The following is a 19,876-nucleotide window of genomic DNA, read 5'->3' on the forward strand; positions in this document are numbered from 1 at the left end:
TATCTGTCCATTCAAGAAATATTTATTCGGTGCCTATGTGCCAGACACTGTGGGGAAAACAAGACACATGGGCTATTATTGCTTCATGGAAGGAACTAAGCTGTTTGGATCTTGACGAATCCCTTTCTCTGGGCCTCAATTCCTGGACCTGTTCAGAAATGTGCGCTCACAGTGGTCCTAGATATCTTAGATTCAGGTTCCATTTTCAGTTCTCTCCTGTTCTGCGGCCATCTGCAAGTTAATTTGATCTCCTTGAACCTCAGTTTCCTCATCTGCAAAATGAAGATGATACAACTCGTTTCATCAGGTTGTACTGAGGCTGGAAAATATAGTCTAACTATTGACGCATCGTATGCTCAGCCTAGGGTGGCTGCTACCGCGAGTACCTTAGGACTCCTAGGGCGGGCACCAGCCCGGGACCCCTGACAGGGTGTTCATTAGGGCGTGGCTAGGCCCCGGGAGGGGGAAAGCGTTAGGATTTATAAAGCCAGAGTCTGGCACGCTGGCCTCATTCCGTCTTGAACTAGACCCTGGAGAGGTCTTCCAGGCTTGGGCTCAGCACGCGAGCACCGGGAGCTGGGGTGCCTGCGGCGGAGGCGCTACACGGTCCGAGCAGCCCCCAGCCCTCAGCGCGCACACCTGGGCCCGGGGCGCGAGGCGTGCGCGGCCGCTGGGTGGGCACTGGGGACCGGGCCCTGGGGGCGGAGCCTGCGGCCCGCCGCCCCCCGCACACCCCAGCCGAGGCCCGGAAGAGGCCAGGCGCGCTTCCGTCTCCGCCGGGGATGCACGGAGGGCGGAGCTGCGGCCCGAGGACGCGACGCGAGCCCAGTTCCGGCGAGGAGGCCGCGCCAGTGACAGCGATGGCGGCGGAGTCGGCGCTCCAAGTTGTGGAGAAGCTGCAGGCGCGCCTGGTCGCGAACCCGGACCCTAAGAAGGTGAGCGAGGGGGCGGCGCGTAGCCGGGTGGGCGTTGGTTCGGTGCGGGCCCCGTAACGGTCGCGGCGGGATTCGGGGACTGGGACCCTGAGCCAGGCCCCGCGGGGCTGGGGTCATGAAGTTCGCGGCCATTGGCCGCTGCTCGCGCGCTGGGACCCCGTGCGTCGGGCGTCGGGACGCCGGGCCCCGGCCGCTCCCCCTCCTTCACGGGCCCGGGACGGGGGCGCGCCCGGTGTGGACACCGCGTGCCCAGCGCTTCCTCCCGGAGGCGCTCCCGTGGCGTCCCGAGCCAGCTGTTTCCTGCGGGAGAGCGCGCCCGGGGCGGGAGGGCGCTGGCCACCGCCTCGCTGGCCGCCCGGTGCCTGCGCTGGTGTCCGGCTCCCCGCGGAGCGGCGCGGACTCACCAGCGGGTGCGTGTTCGCCGGGAGGAGGAGACCGGGCGCCCGAACGCTGCGGAGCCTGTGCTCGTGGTGTCGTCCGCGCCTCTCGGAGACGCGGTTACTACTCTCCGGCTGGATATCAGAACGTGGACCTTTCGCTTTCTCAGTGAATCTCTTTCAAAACAGAATAAAGCCTCACGTCACCTAGGCGTACTCCTGAAAACTTAGGTTTGAATTGAAAAAGAGGCGTGGGCCCGGGGTTGGAAGTCGCAGCTAGGTTTCCTTTTGGCGATTAATAGGAAGGTAAAAGCTACCGTTTCTCGTTGTTCGAATGATGGGCAACTGTTTTTAATTGTAGTTAACTAGTTTTTGTTGTTTATTGTACAAACTGAACATTAAGTTAAAAGCGTTCTTGTACCTTTCCATCTTTCTGTCACTCACTTCTCCATGGTCTCCAGGAGACAGTCTGGTGGTTGTATTTTTTTTTTTTCTTTGAGACCAGTCTTGCTCTGGTCGCCCAGGCTGGAGTGCAGTGACGCGATCTCGGCTCCCTGCAACCTCCGCCTCCTGGGTTCAAGCAGTTCTCTGCCTTAGCCTCCCCAGTAGGTGGGATTACAGGCGCCCGCCACCACGCCTGGCTAATTTTTGTATTTTTAGTAGAGACGGATTTCACTGGGTTGGCCAGGCTGGTGTTGAACTCGGCTGTCAGGATTTTTTAAGTGGAAATACAACGATGAAAGCACTACGTGTTTGGCATTCTCCGTCATCATTCTGGCCGGGGCGGGCAGTTCTTGGAGTTGGAGCTCAGTCCTGGTGGAAGAGGAAGTCGTGGAGGGAGCGCTAGGGCCGTGGGGGAACTGCTTTGCGGAGCCTCTTCCTCACCTACTGCTTCCTAGGACTAACCTGAAAGGCTAAGGTACCAGGCTGAAAGTCAGTGCTCAGAAGATACCAATCGTCGTTCTTCGGGTTTTTTTTTTTTTTTTTTTTCTTGAAGAGCCACTTTCTCTTTACCTTGTTCTAGCCTGTTGGAGGTAAGGTTTCTCCAATTCCAAAGGCCGTACACAGCCTCTCACCATCAGACCACTTTTTAAGGGTTCTCGTTCATACCTAGCTCGAAGATTCACTTCTTCAGGAAGCCATTTTAGTTACAAATCTGGGAAAACTTAAAATGCTTTCATTGTGCCATGTTTTCTGTTGCAGCTTCAGTACCGTACCTAGTGGTCAGGCATGCTTACAAGTTTCTTTTTACAGTAACGCCTTGTGGACGTCTAATAAATGGTCATTATTTTAGTACTAGTTTGTTTTCCTAAACACTGTAAGATCTGTGACTGACGTTTGATACCTTAAAGCAATGCCCCATTTGTTCTTTATTTCTGTCAGATAAAAATATTCTATGAGTGTCTACAGTCTTTTAACTAGAATTTAGATTTGGAAGTAGTTTTTCTATTGGTTGATTTGCATGAAATATAAAATTAGGAAAAGGCTTATTCCACCTTAACCTAGTTGAATTATTAATGATTTTTTTGTTTGTTTGAGGATTTGGGCTTTTTCTAGATAAAAAATCACCCTGAATTTCTAGCTTTGCATTGTGAAGTGAGCATTATGAAGATGAGAAAATGTTGGGAGATCATTTTTGCAAAGGGCATAATAGTCGACATTGAGAAATGTGTTAACTGCAGAGGGAAAATTGCAAGCTGGCATGTTGGCCTTGTTCCTTTCAACCTTCTGGTAACCTAACAAGCTCCTACAGGTTGTATGTGAAATTGCAAGATGATTATATAGCACTGTTGAATTTGCAACCAGATCTTGCTTTCAAACCATTATTAGCCAAGGGTTTGATTCCACGCGTATGTTCATGGATTTTCTAGTATTAGACATTGCTGTAACTCTGTTTTCACTTTTTCATCTATCATCTTGGCTCACTTGAGGGAGAAGGTATCAGCAGGCTAGGGCCACTTGGTTTCTGTTTTTATGTTTCATAGTTCATGGCTAATAAAAGTTACCTGTCCTTAAGCCGAGTGCAGTGGCTCACCTGTAGTCCCAGCACTTTGGGAGGCCGAGGTGGGTGGATCACCTGAGATCAGGAGTGTGAGACCAGCCTGGCCAACATGGTGAAATCCCGTCTCTACTAAAAGTACGAAAATTAGCCGGGTGTGGCGGCAGGCGCCTGTAATCCCAGCTACTTGGGAGACTGAGGCAGGAGAATCGCTCAAACCCGGGAGGCAGAGGTTGCAGCGAGCTGAGATCGCGCCATTGCACTCCAGCATGGGCAACAAGAGCAAAACTGTCTCAAAAAAAAAAAAAAGAAAAGAAAAAAAACTGCACACACAGAGTTGGCTGGGCGCCATGGCTCACATTTGTAATCACAGCACTTTGAGAGGCCAAGGTGGGTGGATCATGTGAGGTCAAGAGTTCGAGACCAGCCTGGCCAACATGATGAAACCCTGTCTCTACTAAAAATACAAAAATTAGTTGGTCATGGTGGTGGGTGCCTGTAATCCCAGGTACTTGGGAGGCTAAGGCAGGAGAATTGCTTGAACCCAGGAGGCGGAGGTTGCTGTGAGCTGAGATGGCATCATTACACTCCAGCCTGGGCAACAAAAGCAAAACTCCAACCCCCCCCCCAAAAAAAATAGTTAACTTGTCCTGTCTTATATTTTGACTGTGAAAACTACCAAGAACATTTTGATGGCAGGTGACATTAAAAATATTTTTTGCTTTTTTGGGTTGAAGGATTGTGCAGGGGACAACTGAGATGCCTAAACATGCACCCCCCAAATGTTTGATATTTCTCAATTGCCTGTTGTCAGTTCTTACAAGCTCAACAGTTGGTACCTTGTTTGGTAACAGCAAGTTTCGATCCACCTGAGGATGACCAATGCGCCTTTGTCTTGTTATTGCTTTGTTCTTTCTTGAAATTTACTGAAAATAGAGGGGTTGTGAAGTCCTTTTTTCTCTTGTGTTAGACTAAATGAGTCTGAAAATCTTGAGGGTTTTAGTTTTATCTACTTTTAAATCACCCCTACCAACCCAAAGTAAAGCAGAAAGACAGCATTTGTCCTTCCAGTTAGTGCTAGGCTTTGAGATAAACACACCCACGGTGATTCCAGCCTCATCCTTATATGTTGGCTTTGTAGAGGTCCTGGAACACCTTTGTCCCCTTGGTGACTTCCTTTACTACGTGGGTTATGAACTGTCTAATGACATCACAGGAGGAGTTTTTCTGCTTTCTTGCAAGTATGCTAAGAAGTATATGAGCTGCCGCTCTATTTTCTTTTCCTAAGGACAGTGTTCTGATGTTGGATGCTTCTCCTGGCTTTACTTACTGTAGTAGACACATTTGACTTTCCATCTTGTTAAGCAAGTTACCTAACCTGATTGGGCTCAGTTGCAATATCTGAAAATGGGGAGAATAACATCCACTTTATAGAGTTGGTTAGTGGGGATGAAATGAGGTAATACATGTAAGAACGTAGCTGACACACAGTAGATGGTATGTGAATGTTCCCAACCTACTCCTTCCAAGGAATGGCATTATGAGAGAACCACTTGTTTTTGACCTTTTCAGTGATTTAAAATTTTCCTTTAAGTGAAGGAATTGGCATTATTAGTCTTTGCACCCATAGCTTGGGTGGCAAGAAACACAAAATTTTTCCTGAGTTGGATGTTTGTGGTGATAGGATTTGAAGTGGAGGATAATTTTCACCCAACTATGAAGGTGAAACTCCCTAGATATGCCACTTGGCCTCTTACTTGATCTCAAACAAGATTATCACTTGTGATCAAATTGCTCTGTCTGGTGTAATGATTGAAGCAGAATGACCAGAAAAACAGACTTGTTACTCCACCTAATAGCAATATGGCATACCAATTATAGCCTGGGCCACACATGGTAAAAGAACAGATCTTGTTATATAGTATTTAAATGTAAAGGTAACCACAGTTATCTATTTTAAACTACTTGTACTTTGAAGCACTCCTTGTATGGTGAGTATGTTTAGATACACATAGACATTTCCTAGAGAAAGGTGTGGCCAGTCATGACTTTTGTTAGAAATAGAGCAAGTAGGAATTGGCTGAGGAATATCTGGTTGAAGATCTAGGGCAGAACGTTGAAAGCTGTCAGTCGATGAATGAAATGATAAGTATTTAGTGAGCTTTCATATTGTTCTAGACACTATGACTAAGGACTGCACATGGTTTGTCTCAATGAATCCTCATAGTTTGTGAAGTAGAGACAGGACCAAGTTCCTGTTTTGCAGATGAAGTAACTGAAGTTTAGGGATGTTTTTGACTTATTCAAGATCTCCCATCAAGGAGTGACAAAGCCAGACTGTGAAGCCTGTCTCTGACTCCAGAACTCCATCTTAACAGCTCTGCTATTTTGATTTTGACCTAGTTTTAGGGACTATAGGAAGGAAATGTGGTCAAACCCAGATCACTTTTCTAATCTACCCAGGCATTTTGTGTCCACCATTAACATCAAAGCTGTGATTCTGGCAATTCAAAATGGTTCTTGGCTTTACACTTATATAGAAGAAAACAATTTTGTTAAACACTGTGGCCCTTCTGGAAACATGATGGTCTTTTCCTGTAGAGGCCTTTTCTTCCTTTTACTTCCTCTGTGCCACGTCCGTGGGTAATTCTCCTAAAACTGGTACCTTTCTCATAAATTCTATCAAAACTAGGGTAAAAATGATAGTTGTTGATGGCTTTTATCAGAGTTGGTAAGTTTTGATTCTCTTCTCTACATCTTATTTCCCCTTGGTGTAGCACAGTGGTTGAAAGCAGGGAATCTAAAGCCACAGACCTAAGTGAATCTTGCCCCACTTGCATCTTGGGACAAGAAACATAACTTTGATGAGCCTATTTTCACACTTGTAAAATAGGGATATTACTTATTACTATAAATAGGGATAATACTTATACTCATTACTGTAAATGGTTAGCACTAAGCACTTAATAATCAGATATTTTTAAAGTGAATGACTATTGAAATTAATGTTTTCTTCTTTGCAGCTATTGAAATATTTGAAGAAACTCTCCACCCTGCCTATTACAGTAGACATTCTTGCGGTAAGAACTGTGTAACTTTAAATATTATATAATGATATCCCATTCCCTTCTCACTGGAGAGTGTGTAGAGTAAGGTTACAAGTATGGGCTTTGGAAGTGAAAGAAACCAGACACAAAAGGCCACATATTGTCTGATTCCATTTATATGAAATGTCCAGAACAGGCACATCCATAGACAGAAAGTAGATTAGTGGTTGCCAGGGGCTAGAAGAATTGGGAGGAACAGGATTTCTTTTTAGGGTAATGTAAATGTTCTGGAATTAGATGGTTATAATGGTTATACAATATTGTGAATGTTCTGGAAACCACTGAATTATGTACTTTAGTTAAAATGGTGAATATTGTTATGTGACTTTATTTCAAAATTAGAATTAAAAGAACATTGACTTTGGCATCAACTAGTCCCAGATTCACATCTGAGTTCTGTGACTTTAGGCTGCTCCTATGTAAAATGGGTCTGATTCCTGCCTCACGGAGTTATTGTAAAGACTGATTCAGAACTGTATGCAAAGCAAAGCTCTTATCTTAGTGCCTAACACCTGCCCTAATCACTGTTGTTATCATTAAAGTTCTACAAGTGTTTTTTCCTTCTCTGAACTTGGTACGCGTTGCTACTGTGTGTCATTAGAGATTTGGGGCATAGGCACAAAGTAATTTAGTGTTAAGATTTGCAGGGTTATGTTTTAGGAAGGAAGTGTTGCTTGTTGAGTTTCTCAAAGCAGGAGGCCTTATTTCTTTAGGAAAACGTTAGCCTAGTTCCAGACCCCTCTAACAATTACTTTGTCAAATTTTAGGAGACTGGGGTTGGGAAAACAGTAAATAGCTTGCGAAAGCACGAGCATGTTGGAAGCTTTGCCAGGGACCTAGTGGCCCAGTGGAAGAAGCTGGTTCCTGTGGAACGGTAAGAACATTTCTCTTTAGGTTCGTTCAATTTCATGGTTAAATTGGGTTACCTGAAGTATTTACAGATAGAAAAGGTTTTATTATTTCTCTTTTGCCTTCTAAAACTGTTTTGCCTCAATTATAAAAATAATCCATGATCATTGTAGAATATTAGAAAATATTAAAAACAGAAATCAAAATTTCCTATTTCTATCATGCAAAGACAAACGTTATGAACATTTTGGTATGTTTCTTTCTAACCGCTCCTTAAATGGCATTTTTTTTTAGTTGTGAACTAGATAAATAATGAGCAGCCCCCATTTTATATAACAAACATGTCCCCATGTTTTAAAAAATCTTCATTTTCATGTATGTGAGATATTTGATCTTTGCATCTTGTAGTTAAACTCATCATTTCTCATTTGGGTTTTCCCGGTTTTAAGACTTGAGTATCTTTAAGCATAACCCACTTACCTTCTTAAGACCTTGTTGTTTCTAACTCTGCATCTTCACTTCTTTGGTGAGTTCAGGTTCTGTGACTTTGTCCCTCAACAAGCAAGATTTAGACCTCCTTTGTCTGCTTTTTGTTTTATTTTAGAAATGCTGAGCCTGATGAACAGGACTTTGAGAAGAGCAGTTCCCGAAAGCGCCCTCGGGATGCCCTGCAGAAGGAGGAGGAGATGGAGGGGGACTACCAGGAAACCTGGAAAGCCACGGGGAGCCGATCCTATAGCCCTGACCACAGGCAGAAGAAACATAGGAAACTCTCAGAGCTTGAGAGACCTCACAAAGTGTCCCACGGTCATGAGAGGAGAGACGAGAGAAAGAGGTGTCACAGAATGTCACCAACTTACTCTTCAGACCCTGAGTCTTCTGATTACGGCCACGTTCAATCCCCTCCATCTTGTACCAGTCCTCATCAGATGTACGTCGACCACTACAGATCCCTGGAGGAGGACCAGGAGCCCATTGTTTCACACCAGAAGCCTGGGAAAGGCCACAGCAATGCCTTTCAGGACAGACTGGGGGCCAGCCAAGAACGACACCTGGGTGAACCCCATGGGAAAGGGGTTGTGAGTCAAAACAAGGAGCACAAATCTTCCCACAGGGACAAACGCCCCGTGGATGCCAAGAGTGATGAGAAGGCCTCTGTGGTGAGCAGAGAGAAATCACACAAGGCCCTCTCCAGAGAGGAGAACCGAAGGCCACCCTCAGGGGACAGTGCAAGGGAGAAACCGCCCTCTAGTGGCGTAAAGAAAGAGAAGGACAGAGAGGGCAGCAGCCTGAAGAAGAAGTGTTTGCCTCCCTCAGAGGCTGCTTCAGACAACCACCTGAAAAAGCCAAAGCACAGAGACCCGGAGAAAGCCAAATTGGACAAAAGCAAGCAAGGTCTGGACAGCTTCGACATGGGAAAAGGAGCAGGAGACCTGTTTCCCAAGGTAAAAGAGAAGGGTTCTAACAACCTAAAGACTCCAGAAGGGAAAGTCAAAACTAATTCGGACAGAAAGTCACTGGGCTCCCTCCCTAAAGTTGAGGAGACAGATATGGAGGATGAATTCGAGCAGCCAACCATGTCTTTCGAATCCTACCTCAGCTATGATCAGCCCCGGAAGAAAAAGAAAAAGATTGTGAAAACTTCAGCCACAGCACTTGGAGATAAAGGACTTAAAAAAAATGATTCTAAAAGCACTAGTAAAAACTTGGACTCAGTTCAGAAATTACCCAAGGTGAACAAAACCAAGTCAGAGAAGCTGCAGCCGGCTGGAGCTGATTCAGCCAAGCTGAGAAAGGTAACCCCTTCAGCCCCTTGGTGGCTTCCCACCCAGAGCACCTGGCCCTGCAGAGCTCAGAGGATTGCCCTGCCACTGTTTTCCTTAGCTTGCTTTTAGGGGGCCTGTTGAATTTCAGCTTGCGGTAATTTCCTCTGGGCTTTACTGGTTGTCAGGGTACATTGTACCCCAAATAAGAATTTTCTGCATTATTCTCTTGTCATGGGCCCATCTGTATTTATTTCCTGACTGAGGTGGTGTCAGGCATGACTGTGGCCCCCTCCAGCCTGGATCTTCCTGTTGAAGGTGTCCAGTCAATGCTCCTGGGAATAGAGTGTAGGAAAGAGAGCTGTGCTCATACTTACTGACTCTCCACCCATGGGTCTGTCCCCCGCAGGTGCCCGATGTGTTGCCAGTGTTGCCAGACCTCCCGTTACCCGCAATACAGGCCAATTACCGTCCACTGCCTTCCCTCGAGCTGATATCCTCCTTCCAGCCAAAGCGAAAAGGTAATTTTCTATGTCTTCTTTTTCTTAATGGGAAAAAGATTTTAAAATTCATTCAAGGTAGGGTGCAGTGGCTCAAACCTATAATTCCAGCACTTTGGGAGGGCGAGGCAGGAGGATTGCTTGTGGCCAAGAGTTCTAAACCGACCGGGCGTGGTGGCTCCCTCCTGTAATCCCAGCACTTTCAGAGGCCGAGGCAGGTGGGTCCCCTTAGGTAAGAAGTTCGAGACCAGCCCGGCCAACATGGTGAAACCCTGTCTCTACTAAAAATACAAAAATTAGCCAGGCATGGTAGCGTGTGCCTGTGATCCCAGCTACTCCGGAAGCTGAGGCAGGCGAATCGCTTGAACCTAGGAGGCGGAGGTTTCAGTGGGCTGAGATTGTGCCATTGCACTCAAGCCTGGGTAACAAGAGCAAAACTCTATTTCCAAAAAAAAAAAAAAAAAAGTTCTAAACCACCCTGGTCAATACAGCAAGATGCTGTCTCTACAAGAGAAAAAAAAATAGCGTGGATTGCCATTGGGAAAGGGAAGTGGGAGGCTGAGGGGGGTAGAAGGAGAGTTTTCACTGGATCACTTAGGGCCTTTTGTAATTCCCTTTTGTGTTTTTCTTGCCCTATAGCATTCTCTTCACCCCAGGAAGAAGAAGAAGCTGGATTTACTGGGCGCAGAATGAATTCCAAGATGCAGGTGTATTCTGGTTCCAAGTGTGCCTATCTCCCTAAAATGATGACCTTGCACCAGCAATGCATCCGAGTACTTAAAAACAACATCGATTGTGAGTCACATGCGTCTCTCTAGCTCTCATGCACATTGTAGCACTTGGACCTTATCACTGGGTGGCTTGGCTTCTACTCAGTGCTTTCACCTTTGATTTCTCTGCAGCAATCTTTGAAGTGGGAGGAGTCCCATATTCTGTTCTTGAACCCGTTTTGGAGAGGTGTACACCTGATCAGCTGTATCGCATAGAGGAATACAATCATGTGAGTATTCTGTTTGGGTGGGAAGAGGGCAGTTTTCTGGCTTGTACCTCCGGAAATAGCTTTGTCCCTGTGACTCCGCTGTGGCTGAAGGGCAGATCAGTGGTCAGAGCATTGTTGTGGGCCTTTAAACAAGCATGTTATTAGCACTTGCTCCTGGCACCTTAAGTGGGCCTCTTTGGTTAGGATCATGGTGGGATTCAAAGGGAAAAGAAAAGCACTTTTAACACCTCCCTTGAGCTTGCCTAGTCATGAAGGTCAAGGGAGAATTCTGGCAGCAGAGAAGCTGGGACCCAGGGTGGGTAAAGCACTTTGTGTTGACACTGACATCTGGTGATTGACTGGATGTCTCTTAAGAGACATCAAGATCTATCCAGAAATCCTCCTTAGGATATAGGTATACACATTTGATTGCATCAGCTATCTCTCTTTAATTCTGAGAGTTCTCTGACCTAACATCTTTTTTTTTTTTTTTTTTTTTTTGAGACAGGGTCTACCTCTGTTGCTTAGACTCTGCAGTACAGTAGCCTAATCATGGCTCACTGCATCCTTGAACTCCTGGGCTTAAGTGATCCTCCCAAGTAGCTGGGACTACAGGCACATACCACCACACCTGGCTAATATTTTTATTTTTCGGAGAGATGGACTCTTAGACTCTTGGCCTCAAGTGATGTCCCATCTTGGCCTCCCGAAGTGCTGGGATTACAGGCATGAGCCACTGCGTCTGGCCAATAACTTAACATCCTTCTTAGGTTGCCCCCTGCCATCACAGTTCAGCGTAGTGTTGGGAAGTGCCTGATTGGACTTGATCACAGTTCTACCCTTTGCTGATTTTCTAAAGGAAAAGACTGATCTTACACTAATTTTTGTGGTATCCTGTCACAGCCACCAAAAGCAGCTAGCATAGTGCCTCACACTTAGCATTTTTAAAATTTAGTGAGTTATTTTTTCCTAGAATTGTGGTATTTTAACATACTACTACGACAAAGACCAAAAAATTATTAGGAAACTGGTCACTCCTAGGTAATTAAAGAATCAGAAAAAGATATGGGGCCGGGCGTGGTGACACACGCTTGTAATCCCAGCACTTTGGGAAGCTAGGGTGGGTGGATCACTTGAGGTCAGGAGTTCAAGGCCAGCCTGGCTGACATGGCGATACCCCGTCTCTACTAAAAATATAAAAAATTAGCTGGGCATAGTGGTAAGCACCTGTAGTCCTGGCTACTTGGGAGGCTGAGGCACAAGAATCGCTTGAACCCAGGAGGCAGGGGTTGCAGTGAGCCGAAACTGCACCACTGCACTACAGTCTACGCGACAGAGCAAGGCTCTGTCTCAAAAAAAAAAAAAAAGATAGTGCTTGTACATAAAAGTGCTTGTACATAAATGATGTGATGTCCTGGTTCTGGTTTCAGGTATTAATTGAAGAAACAGATCAATTATGGAAAGTTCACTGTCACCGAGACTTTAAGGAAGAAAGACCCGAAGAATATGAGTCGTGGCGAGAGATGTACCTGCGGCTTCAGGATGCCCGAGAGCAGCGGCTACGAGTACTAACAAAGAACATCCAATTCGCACATGCCAATAAGCCCAAAGGTAACAGAGACGGGAGAGCTGGGGTAGAACTGGCAGGATGAGTGTTCTGGTCAATAGCAGGGTCTTGGTGGGCTTGGCTGGTGTGGGACTGCTCGCCCCTACATCAGGTAGCAGGGTGGGTATTTCTTCTGCCACAGCCCATGCTACCCTATAGTGGGGTTTCAGGGCAGTGGAAAACCCCGTGGATTATTTAAATAACAGTAGCGTCTCTGCTCAAGAAGGCAGATGTTCATCTCCATAATTCCACAGGCCGACAAGCAAAGATGGCCTTTGTCAACTCTGTGGCCAAGCCACCTCGTGACGTCCGGAGGAGGCAGGAAAAGTTTGGAACTGGAGGAGCAGCTGTCCCTGAGAAAATCAAGTAAGAACTGTGTTCTTACCTGGCTTTTGTGTGCTATCAACCCTTAAGAGGTAGCCATAGCGGCAGGAAGCAAATTGCTTTTGGTGAAAGCAAGGCAGTGCAGAAGGTGGACTCTGGAGGCAGACCTCATCAGCTCAGCACTTCCCTCACCTCCCTCAGCCTCTGCTTCTTGGACTGCAGTGCAAGGTGATAATTTCTCCTGCCCTAGGGTAGTCAAGATTAAATGGAGAGCAAAGCCTGGCTTATGGGAAACATTCCCTTATGCTTTCCCTTTTCTCATCTAAACAAAAAACACATTTCTGGCCGGGCGCGGTGGCTCAAGCCTGTAATCCCAGCACTTTGGGAGGCCGAGACGGGCGGATCACGAGGTCAGGAGATCGAGACCATCCTGGCTAACACGGTGAAACCCCGTCTCTACTAAAAAATACAAAAAACTAGCCGGGCGCGGTGGCGGGCGCCTGTAGTCCCAGCTACTCGGGAGGCTGAGGCAGGAGAATGGCGTAAACCCGGGAGGTGGAGCTTGCAGTGAGCCGAGATCCGGCCACTGCACTCCACGGCAGAGCGAGACTCCGTCTCAAAAAAAAAAAAAAAAAAAAACACATTTCTGCAATGACTGTTATTTTGTCTAAGCCACATTAGCATTTTCAAAATACAGATTTACACCAAAACAGTGAAAAGTTAGTTGAGATTATCATTTATTCTGAAAGGATAATGCAGACACCTCTGAGCCACCACCAGAATCCAGGGTGCTAGGCTCCACTGGTCAAAGCCACAAACAGGGTAAGTCATCCTCACACAGGCCAGCTTCAGGCTCTTCATGCTCAGGGCAGATTTCTTGTGCTCATGACTAACCAGTGTTGTCCTGTGTTGCAGGATTAAGCCAGCCCCGTACCCCACGGGAAGCAGCCATGCTTCCGCCAGTAGCAACAGCTTTAACCCCAGCCCTGAGGAGCCGGCCTATGATGGCCCAAGCACCAGCAGTGCCCACTTGGCACCAGTGGTCAGCAGCACTGTTTCCTATGATCCTAGGAAACCCACTGTGAAGAGTAAGTAACTTGGAGTTCCTGCTCAAATATTATTTCAGAACTAGTTTTTAACTCTCAATGTCATTATTCACTGTATTACATTTTGTGGACTGCATGTTGCATGTGCATGATGCCTTCCTTGCACATAGCTGGTCTGAATGTCAGTCCCTCCTTCCCTCTGCTTTGTCCATAGTGCACTATATCTTTTAAATAATTATAGTGAGTCCAGGTGCGGTGGCTCATGCCTGTAATCCCAGCACTCTGGCAGGCTGAGGCAGGAGGATCCCTTGAACCCAGGAGTTCAAGACCAGCCTGGGCAACATAACGAGACCCTCTCTCTACAAAAAATTTTAAAATTGGGCATAGTGGTACATGTCTGTAGTCTCAACTACTCAGGAGACTGAGGTGGGAGGATCACTTGAGCCTAGGAGGTCGAGGCTTCAGTCAGCCTAGATTGTACCACTGCACTCTAGCCTGGATGACAGACGCTGTCTCTTTTTTTTTTTTTTTTTTTGAGACGGAGTCTTGCTCTGTCACCCAGGCTAGAGTGCAGTGGCACGATCTCAGCTCACTGCAAGCTCCGCCTTCTGGGTTCACACCATTCTCCTGCCTCAGCCTCCTGAGTAGCTAGGACTACAGGTGTCCACCACCACGCCTGCCTAATTTTTTCTATTTTTTAGTGGAGACAGGGTTTCCCCATGTTAGCCAGGATGGTCTCAATTTCTTGACCTCGTGATCCGCCTGCCTTAGCCTCCCAAAGTGCTGGGATTACAGGCGTGAGCCACCGTGCCCAGCTGGGTTTTCCAAATATTTATTCTTTATATCTAGTTGCGTCTATTTTGTATTTTGTTAACTTTATTACCATAGACTATCCCCAGTGTCCTAAGGGGATGTCCTAACTTCAGTCTTATTCTGTATTAATTGCAGGGCCTATGGGAGGGTAGGAGTCCTGGTTTGAGCAGCAGCTATGCTCAGATTAACCATTCAGGAGGCAGGCTGGCCCTCCTTAGGCAGTACTTGCAGAGCCACCTTAGACCTGTTTCTACACTGGACAGATTAGGGGTAGACGTGCTGTTTACTGGTTTGGCTATTAGTGAGGCAAAGTTATGACTGAGTATGGCCTTTAGAGTCTGGCAAGGACCAGGGCGCAGTGGTTCACACACACCTGTCATCCCAGCATTTTGGGAGGCTGGGGTAGGAGGATGCTTGAGCCCAGGAGGTTGAGACCAGCCTGAGAAACATAGTGAGACCCTGACTTTACAGAAAATAAAAAAATTAGCCAGGCATGCTGGCATACTCCTGTAGTCCTAGCTACTCTAGAGCCTAGGAGGTAGAGGCTACAGTGTGCTGTGATTGTGCCACTGCACCCTAGCCAGGGTGACAGAGTGAGACCCTTTCTTTAAAAAAATAACAAGAAAGTCTGACAAAGATTGAATTGCAATTCTGTACCTTACTGTACAACCATGGGCAAGTTGGCCAGGCTCTCTGAGCCTTGGTGCAGATAGTTAGAGAGTGGTTGTTATGCCCCTGGCAGATCCTCTGAAAGTGTCCGCTCTGTGCTGCTGCTTTTATTGCATTGTAAACAGAGGAGATAGTTACTACTTGTATCTCTGCCTGGTGGTGCACAGCCAAGAGTAGCAGAGCTGGCCTTGACTGTAAACCACTGGGGGTGTGTCTAAGCCGCCATAGACCTGAGACAGCTGCCTTGTTTCTCTTTTCACAGAAATTGCCCCAATGATGGCCAAGACAATTAAAGCTTTCAAGAACAGATTCTCCCGACGATAAACTGAGGACTTGCCTTGGAAATGAAATCTGGGAAGGCAAGAATACAAGGAAAGTGGGGGTTGGGGAATGGAATTCTACAGGGAACTGGAGTCTTGCTTTGATGATCATTTTGGTCTCCGAGTCCTGCAGTCTGCAGGTGCTGCCCCTGGGAACCTGCGTGCCACAGCCCCGCCTCCCTGCCTGGAGCACACTTCAGAATTCTGAAGAAGATGTGAAGCCTCTGTCTCACTGAGGATTTTAAAGGTCAATTATACTTTTGTTGTTCATTAGCATCTTTGTAAACTATAAGACATAGTTTTAATTAATAAATATTGCCCCCAGATTGTATTTATATTACCCCCCAGGTTTGTTTTTGTTTTTGTTTTTTGTCCTCTACCACACATTTAGCCTTTTATCTTCCAGGTCCTTATTAAAATCAGATGAAAGCCTAGTGAAAGCCATTCTCCTGCCCCAGCTCAGCTCTCCTGAGTGGACTCTGGTCCAGACAGAGGACTGGGCATCTCCAGAGCCTGCACAGTACCTGCTGCACATAGGGCGAGGAGTGAGCACCAGACCGCCCGTCCCTAAGGGAGCCTCAGTGGGGCGACAGGGCATGGTGGACTCCACCTTAGGCCCTCCCCAGTGTCGCTGCACATTCCTGTGCAGGAGCATCTCTTTCTTACTCACTAGTATTTATTAAGGGAGGTGCTCTGTAGGTCTGGAGCCTTTCCCTCATCCTTTTTGTGAGTCCCTACCTTTTTGTTTGTTTTTCTTTGAGGCTCACTAGAGGACACAGAACCTTGGGAGACTGATTTGCACAGAACTCCCACCTCCCACTTTTACAATTTCCAGTATCTGATTGAAAATTTTTGGGTTTCTCCCCAGTCCCCTTCCCTATCTTTCCTTCTCCTCAACAGCATGAAGGAAAAACAAACACATGGCAGGGCTTTTTGTAGCCCTGAATGCAACTTTAGACATTTAAAAGCCAGCACTTTAATCTCTTGTTCTCTGTGAATCACTATGAAAAGTGAATGGTTTTTAAAGCTGTAATGCTATGTTGGAAATTGGTTTGTTTTGCCTTTTATTTAAAAGGTAAGATCATGTGATTGGAAGAACAAAACTGTTGGCTTGGGAAGAGAACTTTGCCGCTGAAGCGTTTTCTACCTTCTGAGTGTTTAAGGCAGGATTTGGAGGGAAGGACCAGCTTAGGGAGAGTGTCTGAACCACAGTGTCAGGATGGGGGAAACCACATGGGATCCATCAAGTTCCAGTTGAACAGGAGCAAGATCAGAACTTACGAGGGCAATGTCAGCCCCCTTGTTGGCTGTCAAAGAACATCGATCTAGTAGAAACCCACTTGGTTGTGACCCAGGTGGAGGTAGATGCCATACATTTGAGATGTGCGTCCTTAAGGAACCTGACAAGCAGACTGAGGGGATGGTAAGTGTGATAACCTGACAAGTTTTCTCAAAGCCCAGGATACAGAGCCAGTGTTTTCTGTAACTGGAGACCTCAGTTAGGCCAACTTTGAATTCCATAGCAATGTAGGAAGTGGGTTCAGCAGAAACTCGACATTGTTCAGTGTGAATTGCTGTGCAGGGTGCCTATTGTGACAGGACACAAACGTTACTGTGTTTTAATTTGCTATATTTTTGAATTGGGTAAAGCATTACTTCTCTTGGTCACTTGTACACCATTCCACCCCTATCCCTAGCCTGCCCCCCCAAATCTAATATTAGGAAGCCTCTTACCTGAAACCAAATGAACATTTGGGTCAGGTACCAGATGTCTGCTGCCTAGAATAGCTTTTTCTAGGTGTCTACAACCTTGAATTGGTCTCTTAACTGTGTTCAAGTCTTTGTCATTGAAACCAGTTTTTCATATCTTAGATTCAGTTGTGTATGATTTAATTTCCATTAGGAGTCTTTAGGCAGGGAGGGAAGAAAAGGCAGATTTGTTCATATCAATGTCAGTATCCATTTTGGCACATAAAGATTTTTGATGAACCCTGTTTGCATAGAGCCAGATCTTTTCCCCTCCCCCAAGAGTATCTACATCAGGGATGTGACTTGGTGCGAAGAGTCAGGGGAAAGAGGAAAAACCCAAATTCTAAATGACCTCCTTGCCCAGCTTACTAAAATGACTGCAGAGCAGACACAGGATGAATTTGAACCTGACACAGGATGAATTTGAACCTTTGGTCTCATTTCTGGAAAAACTTGTGCAATTTTTTTTTTCTGTGCTACACTACATACAAATCACCAAATTACAGATTACCCCTTTGATCCTTGGTGTACTGAGCAGTTTCTTTGGGGCTTTTTCTTTCTGGGAAGCGGGAGGGAAAAGAGCAAGGTGTCATCCTGCTCTTCATTTGTATTTTGGTCCCAAAATGTAAATACAATTTTCTATGTTACTTTTTTGTGGTAACTACCGAGATGAATATTTTAATTAGATAAGTTATATGAAAAGGAAAATTCCATGTCTAAATAAAAAACAAAAAACTCCATATACTGTGTCTTCTTTCCTTACAGTGTCAGTGAAGACTGTTTAAGGCAGAGACTTTTTTTTTTTTTAAAGACAGTGTCTGGCTCTGTCTCCCAGGCTGGAGTGAGTGGCGTGATCTCCGCTCACTGCAAGCTCCGCCTCCCAGGTTCATGCCATTCTCCTGCCTCAGCCTCCCAAGTAGCTGGGACTACAGACGCCCCCCCACCACGCCCGGCTAATTTTTTGTATTTTTGGTAGAGACGGGGTTTCACCGTGTTAGCCAGGATGGTCTCGATGATCTCACCTCGTGATCCGCCCTCCTCGGCCTCCCACAGTGCTGGGATTACAGGCGTGAGCCACCACGCCTGGCCAGAGACTTTTTTTTTGAGATGGAGTTTCGCTCTTGTTGCCTAGGCCGATGTCTGGAGGAGGTGATCTCGGCTCACCACAACCTCCTAAGGCAGAGATTTTAATCAGTATCCTTGGGCTGGGCCTTAAACGATGCCGAATTTCTGCTGGTAACATAGTAGGACGAGGAAAGAGGAATTTCAGGGGGAAAGAATTCTGTCAGCAAAGGGAGGGAACTCAGCATTTGCAGGGAACAGGCACTGTCCCTTGTTATACTTGGAACCCTGGTAACCCCATCTTAGAAACCGGTTCAAAGGGGTGAAATGGGGCCAGGCATGGTGGCTCATACCTGTAATCCCAACACTTTGAAGGGCGGGGGCAGGAGGATTGCTTGAGCCCAAGAGTTCAAGACCAGCCTGAGCAACATATTGAGACCCTGTCTCTTAAAAGATTAAAAATTAGCCAGATGTGATGGTGCACCTATAGTCCCGGCTACGTGGGAGGCTGAGGTGGGAGGATCACTTGAGCTTGGGAGGTCAAGGCTACAGTGATCTGTGATTATGCCACTGTACCCCAGTCTAAGTGACAGAGCAAGACTAGCCTGGGCAACATGGCAAAACCCCATCTTTTTTTTTTTTTTTTGGTCTCAAAAAAAACCGGGTAGGGGGTCAGGGGATACTGTGGCTCAAGCCTGTAATCCCAGGACTTTGGGAGGCCAAGGCGGGTGGATTGGTGGAGTTCAGGAGTTCGAGGCCGGCCTTGGCAACGTGGCAAAACCCTATCTCTACAAAAGATAAAAAAAAACTAGCTAGGTGTGGTGGCACACACCTTTAATCCCAGTCACTCGGGAGTCTGAGGTGGGAGGATGGTTTGAGCCCAGGAGGTTGAGCCATGATTGCCACTGCACTCCAGCATGGGCGACAGAGCAAGGGGTTCGTGGGGGAGGAGTGAAATTAACATGACCAAGTTGCCTAGCTAATAAAGTGGCAAAAGGAAGGATTTAACCCCGTGATGCTCTGACTGCAAGGTTTGTGCCACTCTACCTTTCAGTTTCCAGGGGCTGTGAGGGCCCAGTAGGTCTCAGCTTACACAGGCGTTCTAATGAGAACAGAAGGAACACAAATGCAGGAAAGTCGTGCCAGCAAGGACTTAATGAGAACCTGCTGTGGTGGCTCTGGCTGAGCTGCAGGAGCTTTAGCACTCGCTAATGGAGCCACGGTTTGGCTTCAACCCTGCATACAGCAAGTAGATTGGACCTTCCATCAAACATACAAATCCGTCCTTTATCGATTAATTAAACATTTGCTGAGCCAGGACCTGTATTAGACCTTAGGATATGTAATAGACTCTGACACTTACAGTTGGGGAGGAGTAACTGACTTTATTGATTTTGCACCTACTAGGTGCCACCATTCCTCCTTGTGTACACTGCCTCTGTTATCACAATGATCCTGTGAGGTAAACAGTCATGGCCCCATTTTAAAAATGACAACTTAATCCTGGTAAATCCAGGGGACTAAAAAATGAAAATGAGAACTTAAGTCACCATAATATCTGTAGAAATAAATTTTAAAAAATTGTTTTAATGAAAACGAGAAAACTGAAGCACAGAGAGATGAACTTGCTTAAGGTCACAGAATCAGTGAACAGTAGTGCTATGTATTGGCCTGATTCCAAAACACATGCTCTCAGTCACATTTACCATCTCTCACACTGACACACATACCCAATTTGGTCTTTGAAGCAAAGCCGACCTCCAAAACAAAAGATGCCT

The 19,876-nt window shown here is 46.4% G+C and overlaps 1 protein-coding gene and 2 long non-coding RNA genes across 4 annotated transcripts in view; 1 reads left to right on the top strand and 2 right to left on the bottom strand.

The window, feature by feature from the left end:
• LOC108585550 lies at positions 1-728 on the bottom strand. Its single transcript, XR_001902056.2, has 2 exons — positions 640-728; positions 1-272 (listed from the first exon to the last, which is right to left on the bottom strand). It is a non-coding gene; the product is annotated as an uncharacterized LOC108585550 (long non-coding RNA).
• Positions 661-17,776, top strand: ELOA (elongin A). 2 transcript variants are annotated; one of them, XM_003891314.4, is made up of 11 exons: positions 661-935; positions 6,335-6,391; positions 7,186-7,292; positions 7,872-9,063; positions 9,440-9,551; positions 10,170-10,325; positions 10,433-10,530; positions 11,940-12,120; positions 12,370-12,481; positions 13,355-13,527; positions 15,230-17,776. In XM_003891314.4, the coding sequence occupies exons 1-11, from the start codon at positions 783-785 to the stop codon at positions 15,289-15,291; spliced, it is 2,403 nt and encodes an 800-aa protein (XP_003891363.2). In that variant the 5' UTR covers positions 661-782; the 3' UTR covers positions 15,292-17,776. The 2 variants fall into 2 exon arrangements, with proteins under 2 accessions (XP_003891363.2, XP_009199919.2); XM_009201655.3 differs by lacking the exon at positions 661-935 and adding an exon at positions 1,255-1,618 and having other exon boundaries at positions 15,230-15,627.
• Positions 9,474-19,876, bottom strand: part of LOC103882333 — a 25,413-nt gene continuing 15,010 nt past the window's right edge. Inside the window, exon 3 of the long non-coding RNA XR_002521592.2 lies at positions 9,474-9,574. This is a non-coding gene — a long non-coding RNA (uncharacterized LOC103882333). The remainder of the gene's footprint in view (positions 9,575-19,876) is intronic.

This window comes from Papio anubis, chromosome 1, assembly GCF_008728515.1.
Source record: "Papio anubis isolate 15944 chromosome 1, Panubis1.0, whole genome shotgun sequence".
Lineage (NCBI taxonomy): Eukaryota > Metazoa > Chordata > Mammalia > Primates > Cercopithecidae > Papio > Papio anubis.

Excerpts from the sequence above, each read along its gene's own strand:
- ELOA (XM_003891314.4), top strand. The coding sequence starts at position 783 with ATGCACGGAGGGCGGAGCTGCGGCCCGAGGACGCGACGCGAGCCCAGT. Across the intron at positions 7,293-7,871 it reads AAGCTGGTTCCTGTGGAACG|AAATGCTGAGCCTGATGAAC; the intron begins GTAAGAACATTT and ends GTTTTATTTTAG. Across the intron at positions 10,326-10,432 it reads ACTTAAAAACAACATCGATT|CAATCTTTGAAGTGGGAGGA; the intron begins GTGAGTCACATG and ends ATTTCTCTGCAG.